Source organism: Sparus aurata, chromosome 10 (assembly GCF_900880675.1).
Source record: "Sparus aurata chromosome 10, fSpaAur1.1, whole genome shotgun sequence".
NCBI lineage: Eukaryota > Metazoa > Chordata > Actinopteri > Spariformes > Sparidae > Sparus > Sparus aurata.
In genome coordinates, this window is record NC_044196.1 from 9,005,452 (window position 1) to 9,024,523 (window position 19,072).

Sequence of the window (19,072 nt, forward strand, 5' to 3'; positions counted from 1 at the left end):
CGGTCCCAGCGACAATGACATTATCAAAAAAAAACCAACATATAATAAACTACCATATGGACAGTAGAAGTAGGGATGCTGAGGGTAAAACCAGTAAATTGATTGTACACTTTACATAAAAAACTTTATTTGATCATAAAGCCCATTGTTAATTGACAATTCTCTGGTTAATCATAAATAATCATCATTAATTCATGTATGTAATTTGCCGAATTTACAAGAAGGACCAAATAATTAAGAATTTGTCATAGACAGTGTTCTACAAAGTTTATAACGATTCTCCAAACTCAACAACTTACAAAACAGAGAGATTTTATAAGGAAGTCTGGGGAATTTCTCTTCCTCCGCATCTCCTCGCTGTTGTTGACTGTAGTTGATGTGGCTGCTTTGACCAGTAGTATGTTGGTGTTCAAGGTTGTTCTGTAATGCAAATTGTTCTCAAATTGTTCTGTGTTTTTGTTGTACATTTACTACAACACCAGCAACTGTGACTGACTTCCAGCATTCCTGCATATAGTAATATTCTGTTTAACACTAAAGGAAGAATTTAAAGGATGGGTTCATATTTTTTTCACATCTATCTTAAAACATGTGCTCCATGTGTTCCCTGTTTTCAGTCAACTCCAGGTTGTTGTCCAGCACCTCACTCAGGTATTTGTGTGAATCCACAATGTCCAGGAGTGGTTGCTCAGAGGAGCAGCAGGGGGACCACCGGGGGTCGTTGTTCATTACTGAACATCCTCCACCTCCCCTCTGGAAGCCAGTTATCTCTCTCATCCCACTCCACACATCCCTGGTGTCTTTGTTCTCCAGTTAGTTCCCCATTAACATCGATATCACTACACAATGTTGTCTGCCACAGTTCACACAGCCACTCGGGAAAGATGAGGTTAACTTGCGATCAGTAGACTATCAATCAATACAACAGTTCCAGCCATGAGCAAGCACTTGGCGACAGTGGGAGAAAAAACTGCCTTTAACAGGAAGAAATGTGGAACAGAATTCAGTGGTCAGCCAATAAAATGTTTAGTTGCACTTGAGGTTGCACTTCTTGCAGCTGACTTTTCTACAACTTTGCTGTGGCATCAGTGAATACTCTTCGTGCTTGTTAGTGATCTGTGAGTCTGATGGCGTCTTCAAATGATAAAATCTTGTTGTTTAACTGTCACTTTTCTTGAAAAATTACTCCTTAATGGTGTCCTCCTCCTGCGTTAGTAGATGTGAGCACGAGATAAAACCAATAAATAAATCAAGCTGCCTTTCTACCATTGGTTTACAGTCCTGCAAGATCCCGCATTGTTCTAGGTTTCAGCAGGAATTTTATCTAATTAAGGAAGTGAAGACGCCCCATCACTGAGTGTTTAAATGGCAGGAGGCTGCTCAGCTGCTCACTTCAGTTGTTTCTTAAACCTTCTGAAGAAAGAACGGCGCACTGCGAACACTGACAGGATGGCAAAGAGTAAGTATTGACTATGAGCAGGATTTATAAGGTGATTACATTTTATCAGGGTCAGAGTGAGACTAAATTTTGATTGTTTGGTAGGTTTATTTTTATTTATTATGACTGATAAATTCCACTTTTGTTCACATGTTTTTTAATGTTTTTTATTCTGTTATCTTTTACCCTGTTTGGAGGTGAATGTATGGAGGCTGTGCGCTAACAGAAAAAATATGTTATAATAACTTTTGCAAAAGATTAAAAACATACCATCTAATCATTTCATTAAAATCTCCAAACAAAGTATTACATGCATATCATGTATAATCTGCAAAATTCTAATTAACATTTTGGAATTATTTCCAATAATTATTTCTAAACTGGCTTCTTAATTTTACAAGATTTGCAAGATTACTCGACACGTTAATGTTTTATTTGTTGTAGTCATTAAGAAGGTGGACTTCCACTGCCAGTCTAACAACTCGGCCCATCGCACCATTGAAATAACGACAAAGCAGCTGGTTGTGAGGCGGGGACAGTCCTTCCTCATCACTCTGGAAATGGTGAAACCTTTCAGGACCCACGACCCGCTCACCCTCATTGTGGAGACAGGTAGATTACCTCACAATTCACACTGTTATAGTCACTTGCAACTATTTTGATGTAAGATATTTACCCACCGCCAATCTAACCCCACCCACCATCCTCACCAGGTCCTGCTCCTTCAGAAAAGCGTGGGACCCGTTCTGAGTTTGGTAACCCGTCTCCAATGTACACTAGTGACGTCAAGGCCATATGGAAGTACAATATTGACCAGAGCGCCAATCTGCAGAGAGGGATCGTGACCCTGTCCGTGACCCCGCCGGTCGATGCTCCTGTGGGGAGGTACTCACTGTTTGCAGAGACCCTGAGTGATAGGACCACCCTTGGAACTCTGGTGGTGCTCTTCAACCCCTGGTGCTCAGGTAAGTGGCGATACTGCAGACTCTGACTTTCTATCATGGATGTGAAGCACTTCCATGAAGAGGTTTTCGTGAGTCCATTGAGACCTGAGAACTTCAGAGTTGGACTAGACTCTAAACTTACGGCAGATAAGGAACCCCTCACCCCATAAGACTGTGTGTCAGTATGTCTAATACCAGGATGTGTCCGAATGGAACTGAGCATTCACAGTATTAGTTCCAATAACGTGCTTAAACGTCACGGGAGAAAATATGTTAAGAAATAAGAAGCCTATTGAAAAAATATGCAGTTCATTTACAATTTTGGGGATTTGATTCAAAACAACATATCAAACTTTTAAAAGTGCTTTGGCATGCTGCACTTGGCACCAGGCTAAAAAAAAAGTTTTACACCTACATATTCCAAAGTGGGCTAACCCAGACTTTAGTGTAGGGCTTGCTGGCCCTGACTTTACGGGGTTATCCACAGAAAATCAACTAAACTCTGGGCTAAGAGGTACCAGTGTGAAACAGGGAAAAAGTAATCAAAGTAGTAACACAACAGGATATTACAAAGTTTGAGATTTACTAGACATGCAGTATTCACAAAAGGCCATACTGGGTTTGTAAAGTTACTCAGGAAAGCATTTCTTTATATGATTGCCTTTGCATAATGTAGACATGCATTATTTATGACCATCACTCCCATTTAAGCAGTGTTGAAATGAAAATTCACGCAGAAAGACATAACGTGTTATTCCAAATAATAATGTCAGTCAGGCAGGATTACACTGATTTTTCTCCTTCCTTAAAATGTATAATTTTATTCTATGGAGTTACAAAAACAATAATAGTATGATGCAGAGTACTGTAAAGGGTTTCAGACAGCTTAAAAAATACTGCAGGGCTGCTGTTTAGCTCAGTTGGTAGAGCAGGCCTCCCATGTACAGAGGCTTTGTCCTCAGCGGACCCAGGTTCGACTCCCGGCCTGGGGCCCTTGTTGTGTGTCACTCCCCTTCTGTCTCATCCTGGTTCCTGTCAAATCTTCATCTGATCTATCAATAAAGGCCAAAAAATATATATAGACTGCAGCGTGAAAATTTTGGGTACAGACTTAGGGTCACATCTCAAGCAAACACTTTTGAATTATTTATTTAAAAGTTAATAATATCTTAATAAAAAGGTAAAAATGACTATGATGTGCACTTTTAACCTATTTTACTTATGTCACTGGGTTGTGTGTTTGTTTGTAGATGACTCGGTGTATCTACCTGATGAAAGGGAAAGACAAGAGTATGTGATGAACGAACACGGACTTATCTATAGGGGAACGTCAAGATACTTCCGCCCGATGTCCTGGGAATTTGGACAGGTAAGTATTTTAGGTGGTCAAAATCTATGCATTTTGTTGTTTAATTTGGACCTCATAAGCTCAGGGAAAATATCAGATACATGTTGACTCGGAGTGATTATAACTTGATTTTTCTCTTGGTGTTATATCCATTTAATCTTCAATCAAAAAGCAAGTATATCATGAGCCTGACAGAAATATTGTATGGCAGCCATGGGTAAGTTGGTATCTTAGCTAACTGGCAGTTCCAACTTGTGTCTTACTACACAGTTTGAGGAGGAAATGGTGGACATTTGTCTCAAGATGTTGGATGTCAACCCAAAATATGCAAAAGATCCGGCTGATGACGTCTCTGCTCGCTGTAACCCCATCTATGTTAGCCGTGTGGTCAGCGCCATGGTATGAGTATGACTAGCACAATTCCTTGTACTTTTCAAATGTGGCATTGGTATTTTACAGAAAATAAAGAAGGGTAGTATTTCCTCCACCAATGGGGGATATAAACAAAATATCACTCATGATTTATTACTAATTTGTATATCTAATCTGCAGATCAACTCTAACGGTGATCGAGGTGTGTTAGTGGGACGCTGGACTGGAGACTACTCTGGTGGAGAAAGGCCCACCCACTGGATCGGAAGCGTTAGCATCCTCCAGCGCTGGTATCAAAACAACTGCAACCCAGTGAAGTACGGACAGTGCTGGGTGTTTGCTGCTGTCATGTGTACAGGTGTGGTGTTAATGTGAATGTGTTGGTGCAGTGTTGGTATTAAATATTAGCAGAACTGAGCTACTGTCTGACTTCATCATTACTCTTTATGCTTTAGTATTTGAGTCTCTGCATGTTTAAATCTGTTTAATTCCAGTGATGCGGTTCTTGGGGATCCCATGTCGTGTTGTCACAAACTTCCAGTCAGCTCATGACACAAACAACAGCCTCACCATCGATGAGAATTATAACGACAACGGAGCCACAGAAAGCAAAGACAGTGTCTGGTAAGAGAAGCACTTTGTTATGGTTGGGGTTGAGTGAATATACTTGGCTGAAGCAAGTATTTGTAGCAAATAATGTTATCATATAATAACTCTCATAATTGGACAAGGCCATTAAGCAGGTGTTGTTCCCCAAAACAACCAGTTTCCACAGCTTAAATTCTCTTTACACCATCATGGCAAGTAGCCCACAATAAACACCACTGAGCTGGTAACCACCCTGAATACTCCCAAAACAACCTACCATTTCTGACACTTTGTCAACCATCTTTAACCACCCTAGCAATCAAAGACCACCACCCTAACAACATGACATCCCTATCAATCAGAAAGTCCCAATAGTTTTCATCGTTGAGAATGACTGGGAGATTGGGAATTGTATTTATCTGTGTAATGCAGGAACTTCCACGTGTGGACGGAAGGATGGATGAAACGACCAGACCTCAAGAAAGGAAACAGCTATGATGGATGGCAAGTCTTGGACCCCACTCCACAGGAATTAAGTGACGGTGAACACAGTTTTGTTCTTTAAACTAGTAAAAGCATACCAACATACTCAAGACTGAGTAACTTGAGTAAGTGATGTAAAATTACAAATAGTGCTCCACACAGGGTTCAGTCCTTGGCTTTGGCTTAGTCTTTGTTGCATTTACAAGTCAATCAAAAGATTAAAATATATATCAAATTTTGTTTGTCTTGCCCCAGGGGTGTACTGCTGTGGTCCAGCCTCAGTCAACGGCATCCTCCAGGGCGAGGCTCTCTTGAAATATGACATGCCATTTGTCTTTGCTGAGGTCAACGCTGACATTGTCAAGTGGATGGTCAGTGACCACACATGATCTTATGATGATGAGAACTTTGGAACATGTACAGGTGTCAAAACTCCCCAAATAATTAAGTTCTTTTATTCTATTTTTTCAATGCTTCTTTTTTCTCCTCGACCATGTTCCCATCCTCAGGTCACTGCTCGTGGTCTGAAGAAGAAAATGCACTCTGACACCAAAACAGTAGGCCAGAACATCTCTACCAAGGCTGTTGGTTCCAACATGAGAAATGATATCACAGACAGCTACAAACACAGAGAAGGTAAAGACTGCATCCTTCGAAGTATCTATCTTTTGTGTAAGAAATAGTTCACTGTCTTGCTTGGCTCTTCTTGAGTCCTTCAAGAGTTGAGGAACTCATACCAGTGAAACTCAAGAACACTTTTACAAGGTAATAAGCACAAATTCATTGATTCCGTTGGGTCCTTAAACTGGTTTTGGATGATCTTGATGAATATCTCATAGTAAGAACTGAGCTTTCAGGATTTGATCAGGCTTTTCAACGCTCCAAGAAATCAAATGCTTTATAAGATCAACCCTTATATACCCATGTTCCTGTAGGTCCTCAAACAGACCCATCTTGGTGTACATGGGCATATGACTGCCAAATCCAAAACAAGTCAGTTTTTTCAGGCACTGTCATGTTGTATCAAACAGTCGTGTCAAGAATTTGCGATGTTGCAATCGCCAATTCCAGTGAATTCTGCACAATAATGAATTTGTTGTCCAATCACCGCTGCTTTCTGTAAATTTGACCAGTCATCATAATGATGTGGTCTTCAGACAAAATTAAAAGTTCGTGCAGACCTCAGAGGAATTGGTGATTGCAACATTGCAACATTGCAATATCATGGAGGGGCTGATCAAATGGTCTATTATATGAGTAGATTCTATGGTCATCATTGTGCCATGTGAAGTGTTTCAGAATAGTCCGGATGTTTTATTTGTTACTGTATGGTGCTCTACATTAAGTTCATTATGAGTTTGTTCCGTACAGGCAGTGCAAAGGAGAGGGCCATCTTCAGGCGAGCACTCAACCGAATGAACTCAGGAGGTGATCAAGAGGGTGATACCAGAGACGAGCCACTGAAGTTGGAGATGAAATTCGAAGAGGTAAAACTGAGATCCTGAAGGGCAATGTGTAACTTTATAAAGCGAGGTGGGAACATGCACAAATTCTGAATGAATTAATGAATGTCTGTGGATTGAAGGCATTCAATTAGATAGTTGTATTTTTTGTACAATCAGACTTTCAAGTCAGCAAGAAGCAGGGCCAGACATAAAACTTCAACACTTTTTCATACAGACCAAGTGTTAATTGATTATGATTATGCTTTCTCTACCAGGAGAGCACGATGGTGAATGGTCAGGACGTCAAACTGGAGCTGAAGCTGAGCAACAAAGATCGAACCATTAAGACAATGTTCATCCGTGTCAATGCTCAGGCCATGAGGTACAATGGCAAACCAGCAAACAATATCCAGAGCACATTTCAGGAGAAGATGATACTGCCTGGACAAGGTCTGCAGTTATTCCCTTCACTACTCTTCAATATCATCTTCTATTACAACTAGTTTTCATGTTTTGAATTATGTTTTTCACCATCTAACTGAAAAAATTGCTTATACCACTATGTGACAGTAAAACGTTTTTATTTGAAGGTATCTTGATTATCATACTGAGTTTTTGGTGCTGTAAAAAGTTAAACATCTTTTTAATAAAAGCTTACAGAACTTACAAACTGAAAAAAAAAAAAAAAGTATTCATGTTCCTCTGCTCACGTCCTCATGTTCCACAGACGTGATCCTACCTATTCGGATCCCGTTCTCAGTCTACAACAAATTCATGGCGAACTGTGACAGCATGAAGGTTTCAGCCGTGGCCATTGACAAACAGCAGGAAGATGACATCTATGAGACTGAGACTGACATCGCCCTGGAGGACCCTTCAATCTCCATTAAGGTCAGCAGAATCCTCTGTGATGTACACAATTTGATCTATGATCTGTATAGCCCCTCACAGTTTGACACGGAAATATTAATTCCCTACACCCAGATGCAGTTGCTAGTGGATGGATGAGACTCTTGGGCATTTTCATTGGTGTTACTGGGAAACTGGGAGTACGTGTTATCATAGAGGTAGATCAAGAGCTTGTAATGTTATCCTTAAAAATGATCCAATCCATGAGCAAACAGTGATGGGAACCAAACCGTGAGTTTTGTCATTGGTAGCACCCCTAATTCTCAGGTGTTATGTAAAACTGCAAAAACTTCATTAAACTATCAGTTTCAATTTAATACTTTAGGTCCAATAATATAGATAGAATAGATAGAATTACTTTAATGATCCCAGACTGGGAAATTATTTTGTTACAGCAGTAGTGGGTCCGCAAATAAAACACTTCGTACATAACATGAATAGAATCCAATATAAACATCTGTAAAAGTCTGAAGCTGCACTGTCACATTGTTTTATCCTCATTCAAGTTAGCGGAGGGCTAAACAGGGAGCTCAGTCTCTCATGTCATGCAAGATCCAGGTGATTAACCCCAACACTAGCCTCACACCCAGGAAATCACACTTTTTTATCTCCATGCTCCACTGAGCATGAGTGAAGCATGTCATTCATTCCGCTATCATAGGAATGAATGACTGTCAGCTACAATAATAACGGCAGGTTGCATGATAATAATCTCTATATCTTGTTTTGACACTGAATGTGCTCATGAACAAGTTCTGTTAATGTGTTAATGTGTCTATGCTGCTACAAAGTGCAGACAGTGGTCAGTAAGACTACCAGAGAACCAGACACCATGTAAACTAATGATGTGTTATGCGTGTGTGTGTTTTAGGTTCTGGGTGAGGCTCGTGTGTTTCAAACCCTGACCTTGGAGGTGGAATTCAAAAACCCACTGAATGAAAAGCTGTGGAACTGCTCTCTGACTGTCATCGGATGTGGCCTTTTCAAATCTGATTACGTAGAAAGGTCAGCATGTGGCCATCATTACCTGAACCTGACAAGGATTTGTAAAGTCCTTCATTTTCTTGATTTTGTTGTCACCTTCTCTTGATGCCAAAACAGCCACTTAAACTACCATCATCAACCCTTTTTGGAAATAGTCTGTTTCCATTTTCTAAAGTTAGATTGCAAAGGTTAAGTGCAGTTATTAACGCCATGTTTGTGTATCAACAGCAATGTGAAAGATTTGGAGCCAAACGGCACGGTGAGGCTGAGGGTTATCACGATGCCCTACAAGGCCGGGATGAAGACGGTGGTGGCCGACTTCGACTGCAGCGCCTTCAGGGACGTGAAGGGCAGCTGCACCTTCGAGATCAAACCCTGAAGCTCTCCAACCTCCCTGTCCGCCTTGAGTCTGTGTGTCTGTTTATGGCTAAAATAAGCAGGACATTCATCATATTCATGACTTATTATTCATACTGCGATGGTGTGAGGGTTTGTGCTTCATTGAATCCAAGCTGATTAAACATATCTTAATAAAAAAAGTGAGAAATTATTGAAATATGAGACATTATAGCCTTTCTCTGTCTGTAAAGTAAATTCTGGGCTTCTGGGAATATTGTGATATATTTGTTAACTATTTCCTGACATTTTAAAGACAGCAGGACAGGGACACTTCTACCAATTGTTTTCCTATGTCAAACTAATTTTTCCCTTCATCTTTGTGTTTGACTTGACTTTTACATATTTCAATTGTATGATTTTGATTTCAAGCACACATTTGAGAATTGCATTCCCTCTATAAGTGTTTCTTTACACGTTTAGCAGCTGTAGGTCAAAATCATTCTTGGATTAATGAAAATTAGTCCATGCAAGGCTGATAAGAAATGCCCGAAGAGACCAATGTTGTAAATTTACCTTTAAAAACATAAATAAATCAGTAATGTCATGACTGTAATTGAAGAAATTTTCAGTCTAAAAAAGATATACAGGGTTGTGTGGTGGCTTTTACTTGGGTTTAATAAAAGTGTGTTTTCAACCAATTACTGCTTCTTCATGTCTTCAGTTAACTGGTTACCAAATAAAGAATCATTAGACGTTATAGTAAATCTTTCAAGACAGCACCCAAATATACAGTTTAAAAATAAAGTATTCAGCGGCAAATAAATCCACATTTGGCTGATCAGTCTGTCAGTTCACACCACCTTTGTTTGTACTTCACTAGGATAAACAGATACAATGTTTTTTTTTACAAGAAGAAAACAATATCTTTGTGTAAAACATTTGCTGAATTTACAAGAGGGCCAAAAAAGTTTAGGACTTGTCAGAGACAGTGTTTCACAACGTTTATAAAGTTTCACTTAACTCAGTAACTCACAAAACTCAGATTTTTAAAGGAAGTCTGGACATTGTCTCCACATGTGACAGAGAAGTAGCCTATTCAGTACACAGTCCACTAAATTCTTAATAATTTGACATGTTTGCTGTAAATAAAATGTTGTCTTCTTTTATAAATTGAGTTAAAAAAGTAGAAATCAGTTGAAACTGTGTTCAAACAGTTGCTCATTTTTGGCAAGTTAAATGCACTTTAGACACAGAAGAAACAATCTGACACTTTTTTATGCAGAAAGAAACAACTTAATGTTTTGGAATTAATGCCGAATTTATAAGAAGGCATGATGGCAGAATTCTGCGTTTTGTTGAGGTCATATTGCAGTTACTACGGAAGCATTTTAAAAGGATCTGGCTTATTGTACTTTTACCACCTCTATTAAAAAGTTTAGGCCATCATTCCTCTTAATTATAGACAGTAAGCTTTAAAATCAAGGATTCAGGTCAGCTCCATGGCTGACTGGATCCAGGTTCTATCTGATTTCTACAGATTGGATAACTGATTTTGATGACTGATTAGATAACAGAGGAGTGAGACTTGACACACCACCCACATGAACTTTGAGGTCATGTGAGTTTACCAAACTATCCAATCTCCTTAAGATGAGACTTCAACCTTAAAGTTTTAAGGTTGAAGTCTCATCTTAAGGACAAGGGATGACATAAGCACCTTTAAAGATATGTTACGTGACCCAGTATTAACACACAGACATATTTTGTCTTGTTACAGGTACAGAAATGTGCCGTGCTGTCAGGTAAAACTGATATGAACATATTTATCTCTGGAAGACAACGTTCTTTTTTTAAACCCTGCACAACTGGTCCATATAGCTCTGCTCATAGCGTTATAGATTCCAGTTTGGTGTGCAGAAACATGACCTGTCTGCACAGAGCTCTGACCTTAACCACATTCAACACCTCTGTGATGAACTGGAGTCAGACCTGATCACCAACATCGGTGTTGGACCTCACTGATGGCCTGCTGTCTGACTGGGATCAAATCCCTGCAGGAGGTTCAACTGTTGCCTATAAGGGAGATATGGTACCAGTGCATATGTTGTATGAAAAGACAAGATTATAATGCAAGAGAAGGTAATTGGGGTCGTGCAGTTTTGATGTCCTTTACAAGGTATGCAAAAAATATGTGCATGTGGGCCGATACACCGATATTTGATTGTTTTTTTCCCCTCTAATATGAAGTGTCTGACCCAGTGTCCAAATGCTTTTAACCACACGGTAAATCTACACTCACAAACTGCTCTGGTACAAATAGAAACTGTCAATACAACATCACCACTTGCTGGTTAAAGTCTGCTATTACACACATACACACCATCACAGAAACCCAAAGCAGCGACATTTCCACTTGTTATCCCTCAACAGTTTCATATTCTGTTTTTAAAAAATAATAAAAACTAGTGACAATAAATTTGAAAGAACAAAAGATTTTGACTGCAAGAAAATGATGATTAAATGTAGTTATAATGAGACTTTGAATTGAAATTAACAATCACAGTGATGATCTTTTTCCTGCACAGTGAAACCAGGCTCGTGGTGAATAAGAGAGTAAATCAGTTTGAGGGAAAGTTTCCATCATGAGACTACAGTCAGGACTTGTAGATATGAAAAGCACTTGTGGGAGGTGGGAACACTTCAGAGCTCCTTCATAGTTCGAGATAATATCGGAGGTGCACTCACACTGTTTGCATTAAGTTACTGTTTAATAAAGAACAGCAGATCTCATGAAGATCTAGTCTAAGATGGTAAGTTCTATATGTTATATTCTCATGGGCTGAAACTAGTTAAATATTTATTTCTTCATTGATTAACCTGTTGATTGCTTTCTAAATGAATCTATTAGTTGTAAATGTTATAAAAAAGTCAGAAATTATCAAAAGAGAAAGTTCCTCTCTGTTCTCCCCTGACATCTTTGCATGTGTTGTTTGTCTGATCAACAGTCGGTAACACAAAGATATTCGCTTTTGCATTTATATCAAAATACTACCGTACTTTGGGTAACTATACTCAATTACATTCATGTTTTACCTTAATCTGCAAAGTAACTACTAGAAGTAGATAGTAAGATAAGTAAAGTTTTAATACTTGCTTCATCAATATATTGAAGTGTAAGTACTAGTTGTGTCTGTAGTAATACACCTGCAGTACTTGAGTAAATGTATTCAGTTACATTCCTGTTTAATTTTTACTTAAATCTCCATAGCAACATTAACTACTAGAAGTAAAATGTTAATATTGGCTTTATTTTTATATATTTAAGTATAAGCACTAGTTGTGTCTGTAGTAGTAGTGTCTGTTGTAGTACACCTGCAGTACTTGAGTTAATGTACCCGGTTACATTCCTGTTTGTTTCTTTTACCTAAATCTGCAAAGTAACGTAAGCTACTAGAAGAAGACAATAAGATAACAAAACTGTTAATACTGGCTTCATTAATATATATTGAGGTATAAGTACTAGTAGTGTCTGTAGCAGTACACCTGCAGTACTTGAGTAAATGTACTCCCAACTCTGTGAAAGTAACGGTACTGGATTTAAATGTTGTCCGGAAACAAACATTTCTATCAAAGTCCAAAACTCACCTGTTGGTTCTTGATTTGAGAACGACGGGAAACAAATCCACAAATTTGACAACATGATTAAATCCTTCAGAAATCCTCCAGAGATCGTTAGGATGTTTTTCCCCCATGTATGAGTTTCTTTTCTCCATCATTGAAGTCACGATTCAGCTGTGACAGTTAGCTAGCTTGTTAGCTAATCATGGCGGTTGACATCCATCACCAATGTGGATGAGGAGGCTTCTGTAGTATGTGATGAAAACAAACTCAAGTATAGTACTAAAGTATCATTCTTAGTTACCTGTACTGTACCTGAGTATTCCCATTGCATGTTAGTTGATAGATTTTTAAGTTACATGTAAGCCTAGACCACTAACAAAGCTGTCTTTTTATTAAAGGGGGAATATGTAAAAAAGCTGCCCATAGCTGGTTAGCTCAGTTAGTTGTGCAGTTTGCAGTTCTAACTAAGAACTCATACATCAAAACAATATAAGCACTTTCTTGAATTAAGCCTCCATACACTTCAGAGGTCATACTGCTGCACATTTCAAGAAAGATAGATTTATGAGTCTCAATCCCAGGCCGTACCTGGTCATACCAATGCTTTTGGTTGGGTCTCAGGTCGGATCCACTGACCCTGGGCATTGGTAATTAGACTCAACATTCAATCTCCATAATCACCTACCACAGACTGTTTCCTTTCTGGTTTCCATCCAAGAAGGAAGTCCAGATAAACTTTCTGTGTACACAATGATGCTGGTCCTTCAAGGTACAGTATAAGTACCATGGGAAAACACCGCAGCACTGGCAGAAGTGTTGGTTCAACAATCATTAACTAAGATTTTGGTTCTCACACTTTTTGTGGGTTAAACAGAAGAAAGACAGCAGTTGGTGCTAAAGTAAACTGTAGTGTTGATGATCCTTGTTCTTTCCTCTGACGGAACAATCCACAGGGTGTGATGATGATGACATCCCTGAAGAGTTGGTGTCTCCTGCCCATCGCTGCCTTCCTCCTCCTGTCCTTCATTCCCACAGTAGCTGAAGTGGTGGATTCAATGAGAGACTGCGACCAGTTTCTCCTTGAGAACACTCCACCACAGGTCCCAGGAATCTTGGAGGGCGGCAACATCACGAACAAGAGCCGATACAAAGCCATCTGCCAGACTTTCAAGAATGAGAGAAGGTTTGTGACGCTCTACGACACACAGAGCAAGATTCCAGTGTTTTCTGCTTACAAGTACAGAGGGGAAGGAGACAAGGGAAGACCCAAAACCCCCTGGAAGATAGAGCCAGAGGTATGTCTTTAGGAGGTATTAGGTTTAGGAGGAGGTAGTGGTGGTGCGGGAGGTGGTGGTGGTTTAGGAGGCGGTGGTGGTGGTTTAGGAGGCGCAGGAGGAGGTGATGGCACATTGGGAGGTGGAGGTCTAACGATACCTGCTACATCTCAAACTGCCACTACAACATCTACCCCAATTGCTGTGACAACTAGCAATCCCTCAACTGCTGTTTCTCCCGCTGTAACGACCATGATACCTGCGACTAAAGAAAAACGAGATACTACCGATACATCACCAACCACTGCTCTAGCAATCACAATATCTATCTCATCAATTAAAACGACTATTAAACCCCAAACCAACACAACCATCCAGACATCAACAACCATCCCTACAACTTCTGAACCCCAAACTAATGCAACTTCTCAGACATCTACCTTCAGTCCGACAACTTCTGAACCTGAAACTAACACAACCAACCAGGTGTCAACGGCTATCATTCCTATAACTTTCGAACCCCAGACTAACACAATGACCCAGACATCAGCGGCTATCATTACTTCAACATCTGAACCCCAAACTAACACAACAAACCAGGTATCAACAACCTTTTTTCCCACAGCTTCCAAACCCCAAACTAACGTAACCACTCAGTTATCATCAACTGTCATTACTTCAACTTCCGAACCCCAGACTGATGCAACAATCCACACATCGACAATCAGTCTGACAACCTCCGACCCTGAAACAAACACAACCACTCAGGTATCAACAACCTTTATTACTTCAACTTCTGAACCCCAAACTAACACAGCCAATTATTTATCAACAACTTTCATTCCTGCAACCTATCAAACTAACAGAACCAACCAGACATCAACAGCCATTCAAATAACATCTGAACCCCAAACTAACACAACCAACCAGACATCAACAGCCATTCCAATAACATCTGAACCCCTAACTAACACAACTAACCAGGTATCAACAACCTTTTTTCCCACAGCTTCCGAACGAGAAACTAACGTAACCACTCAGTTATCATCAACAGTTATTACTTCAACTTCCGAACCCCAAACTTATGCAACAATCCACACATCGACTGTCAGTCTGACAACTTCCAACCCTGGAACAAACACAACCACTCAGGTATCAGCGACCTTTATTACTCATACATCTGAACCCCAAACTAACACAACCAACCAAGTATCAACAACCTTAATTCCCACAGCTTCAGAATCCCAAATGAACACAACCACTCAAGTGTCAACGACCATCATTACTTCAACTTCTGAACCCCAAACTAACACAACCAAACAGGTATCAACAACCATTGCTACAACATCTGAACTCCAAACTACCAGTCATAGCCCTCTGACTTCCTCAGCTCCTTTACTTCCTCCTCCTGTTTACGTTTGTCTGTTGTTTGTTTTGCTGGTAACTAATTAACAGAATTGCAAGTACAATCATATAGAATGATGCCAGTGCCAGCAGAAGAGGCGTTAGATGCATATCCTGTCATCAAAATTGCACTTAATGAAAAATGAAACCTCAATGACAATGTTAAATCTCCACAGTTTAAGTTTCTGTTGTTTTGAAATTGCATTATTATTATTATTATTAATGATATTATTGTATATCTTGACTGTTCAATGGTCTCGCATTTGAATGTAATGTTTTAAAGAATACTCATTATTTCATTTACTGACTGTTGTATCTAGATTATCTACCATTGATCGGCAGCTCATGTATTATAACATCAGTCAAATCATGTTTTTTGATTATTGATTGATTTTTAATCAACATATAATTTAGTAAAACAACACGTGCTTAATTCTGTGGTTGTCCCTTGTTGAAATATTTTTTTTTAATCTTGACTATTCACCTTCAAAGACATTGTCAGTGAATCAATGGAACATTATGATTTTTTAATAAAGAACTGTCATCTTTATTTCATACACTGTGTATACTGTTTGTTCTACAATTGATCTGATTGAGCTCATATATATTAAAATCAATCAAAGCAGGTTTTGTTGGTTGTCAGTTTCAGTTTATTTGGCCAAAATTCACAAAGTTGTAGAAGCAAATACAACATCTGTACAGATGTCCAATGGGGGGGAAAAAAAATCTGGTTTCAACCCAATTCTGAATTGTTGTTTGATTGTTAGCTTTTTGTTTGTGCAATTACATTTTGTAATATTCATTGGTTACAATTCAGAGAAAGTGTGTGATTTGCATAGTTTAGGAGGGAGACTGTGGATGTCACATACACAGATGTCTTCTCATTTTAAAAATAAGTACTTATATTGCACAACATTTCAGAAAAGCACAAGATTATAAAGCAGGTCTAGGTTCTGTCTAAATACCACCAACGTATCAAAAAACGCAATCCAAACTGTCCAGTTTCAAAAACAACAGCTGATATGAAAACATGGTTGGCATTCCCTTCTCAGGCCTGTAAGAGCAGACTGGGCTTTACATGAGAGGCCCTTAAAGAGACAGGCACTAAACGGAGCATTCACACGGAGGGTGATTAAAGTGCAGCAGCAATGGACAGGGTGAGAACAACATGCTTTTTTTAACATTAAAGCATGTGAACAGTTCCAAAAGTCAACACCCAAAAGTATTGCGCAGAACTGAAAATGACAACAATATGAGACCTTTGCAAGCTTGCAGTACAGTTATATGAAAGCATCATCCGCTATGCAGTGGATTAATATGAAACTGTTATTGATATGTTTGTAGTTTTCTTCTCGTTGGTGTCAGGCACACCCTTCTGCAGAGCCTTCTTCACCACCGGGCCGTTCATCATCAGCGCCTCCTCCAGCTGGTCTGTTTCCATTGGAACCTCCTGGTTTTCAGCTGCACAGGCTGATGGCAACAGATCTGAAACCAGCTCCAGCACGTCAGCATAGTTGGCACCGCTGGTTTGAGCCCTGCGCCGGACAGCATCGAGGACCAGGTGCAGAGGGAGGTTCAAATTCAGCGCCTCGCGGGCAATTTCTGAGTTTTCTGGAGAGTTCCCAGGCAGGATGTTACAGCAGCTGGAGAAAACAGTGTTGATAATGATGAAGACAATGGTACTGCTGGACTTCATAAGGACTTACACAGACAGGAGACTAAAATCAACAATATTAAGTGAGTTGACACAAAATGTTTTGAAGAGAGGAGTGTCTGAAGTTTTCCAGCATATATGGAACAGATATGAACTACAAAGCATTTGCAAAGCGCACCTTACCTGGAGGCTTCTGGGTGTCTGCTGCCACCAGAAGGGCAGAAAGACAGAGAAGAGAGCGATTACACAAGTTACTTTAACAGCCTGAAGTAACCAAGCTCAGAACAGGAGAGTCCACAGGGTCGTAAGCAAATAGCAGAGCTCAAAACAACTGAATTATTGTGTTGATGATTGTGTTTATTTGATTACTTTAAAGGTCAGCGACCATCAAGAAGACAGTTTAACAGAGGTGTCATAGTGCAATCAACAATAACAAGTACTGTAATCAAGAAACATTAAATTCTTTGCTCAAACTTGTCAGCTGAATGGACGTATGGAGCCTCAAAGGACACATTTAAAGGCAGGTACTGTCGCCTTTTCAAATCAATCATCTGTACATTTCTATTTACATCTAGGTTTAACACAAAAAACAAAAAAAAACAAAAATACTGTCCTCAACCTGAACAAACTGCTAGTCAAACACAAGCCTACGCCTCACACACACACTTAATGTTCTGTCTTCCCCCACACATTGAGGTCACACGTACAGTTCAGATTCAGACAGTAAAATAGTTTAGGCGCTTCTGTTTTTATTTTGTTGAGATGTTTTAGGAGTTTTCTTACCGCTGTGTGGCTCCCAAAGCATGTGCATGTTGTCCAGCAGTGGCAGCTACGTGTTGATCCTGCAGATGACAAGCACAAAAACACTTAGCCAGTCATAATCAGACCAGATGTTTTAGGGTTTTCTGGCTGCAGTAACTGAGAAGAACAGCATTAAGTATTCAGTTCCACCACAGTGAATGAATAAATGTTTGTCCTCACCATTGAAATGATGCACTCCATACTGATTCACAAGGGCCTCCTTGGTATTACCGCAGAATCAACAACCTTTGTGAACATTTACATTTTTCACACATATAAAGAAAGGCAGAACTGATTAGTTGAATAAGTAACACACGTCCATCTCTTTCCCCACATAAACGTTAATCTCAGACCAAACCGGAGTGTTTTTTTAAAATGAAAAGGAACCAAAAGATGTGGTTTCAGTCTTGAGACGAGCTGAGCAGGAAGTGAAGGTAAGTGTGGTTTATGTGTATACATGAAAACCACACTTGTTTCTGTTCCTCCTTGTTAATTCGACATTGTGGTTTGCTGCTGCTAGCCTCACTTGCCTACCCCCAACCCTGCCCTAAAACAGTCACACTGATATATCAAACAAAGCAAACTGCCTGTAAAGCATGAATTGAATTAAAGTCCTGTATTTTAACACTTACTTCAGTGAAAGTACATTTTCTTATTTAATATTTTATTGCAACTATGAAGTACAACTATGAACATAGTTAGAACACTTTAAAAGTATTCATTGTGCAAAGTGGCTCATTTCAGAATAAAATGCATTATATCACTGGATTATGATTAATGTGTAAGTTTCACTTTAATGGTAAAGCTGGTAAAAAATAACATAATGTGTTATTTTGTGAATTTGTTAATTATAGTTTGTATTACTAATTTGCATCTGCATCACTTAGTTAAACTCCACCACTGATTGTGTTTGACCTTGTTGTACTGATTTCTCTTTTCCTTTCATGTTCATTTAATCAGTTTTTGAGCTGGAACATCATTCTTTTTTTAAAGATTTAACATTGGCACAAAATATGTGATAACCCTTTAAAAAGGCTCTTAATCAGACAATCAATCAACACTCAGTATTGGGTGATAAACATCTTTAACATCATTCAAAGTTAGAGTCAGTTGTCTTACCTCCTCTGCTCAGCAGATCTGATGATCAATGTGTGAGGATCAGGGAAGTACTGTGATGATTGTTGTGTAGAAAACAACACTGAAACATACATCCCTTTTCACACTGACAAACTCTCGTGGCCTTTACATCCTGAATGACGTCATCTTCACCACACATCGACCAATTTGGGGGTATGGTGTTAATTTTGTACAGTAAGTGCACTTTAACCTACAATCTTGAATCACACCACGCATTCCCTGTTCTGTGAGGTAAAATAAAAAGGCATAGAAGAAGAGATGTTTGTCTCGTCATTATAAGCTACATTATAGAAGGTACAGGTCTGTTGTGTTTCATATCACTGAGCCTACA

At 39.3% G+C, this 19,072-nt stretch overlaps 1 protein-coding gene across 2 annotated transcripts; it reads left to right on the forward strand.

Annotated features, from left to right (window-relative positions):
- The first annotated feature begins 141 nt into the window (after positions 1–141).
- On the forward strand, positions 142–9,548 carry LOC115590215 (protein-glutamine gamma-glutamyltransferase 2-like). 2 transcript variants are annotated; one of them, XM_030431495.1, is made up of 15 exons: positions 142–1,459; positions 1,883–2,050; positions 2,152–2,403; positions 3,633–3,751; positions 4,001–4,129; positions 4,283–4,460; positions 4,597–4,726; positions 5,123–5,232; positions 5,429–5,544; positions 5,683–5,809; positions 6,545–6,660; positions 6,894–7,068; positions 7,346–7,509; positions 8,399–8,532; positions 8,740–9,548. In XM_030431495.1, exons 1-15 carry the CDS (start codon positions 1,366–1,368, stop codon positions 8,888–8,890), a joined length of 2,163 nt encoding a protein of 720 aa, XP_030287355.1. In that variant the 5' UTR covers positions 142–1,365; the 3' UTR covers positions 8,891–9,548. The 2 variants fall into 2 exon arrangements, 1 of the variants encoding a protein (XP_030287355.1); XR_003985711.1 differs by lacking the exon at positions 8,740–9,548 and having other exon boundaries at positions 6,894–7,067; positions 7,329–7,509; positions 8,399–8,523.
- Positions 9,549–19,072: the final 9,524 nt, after the last annotated feature.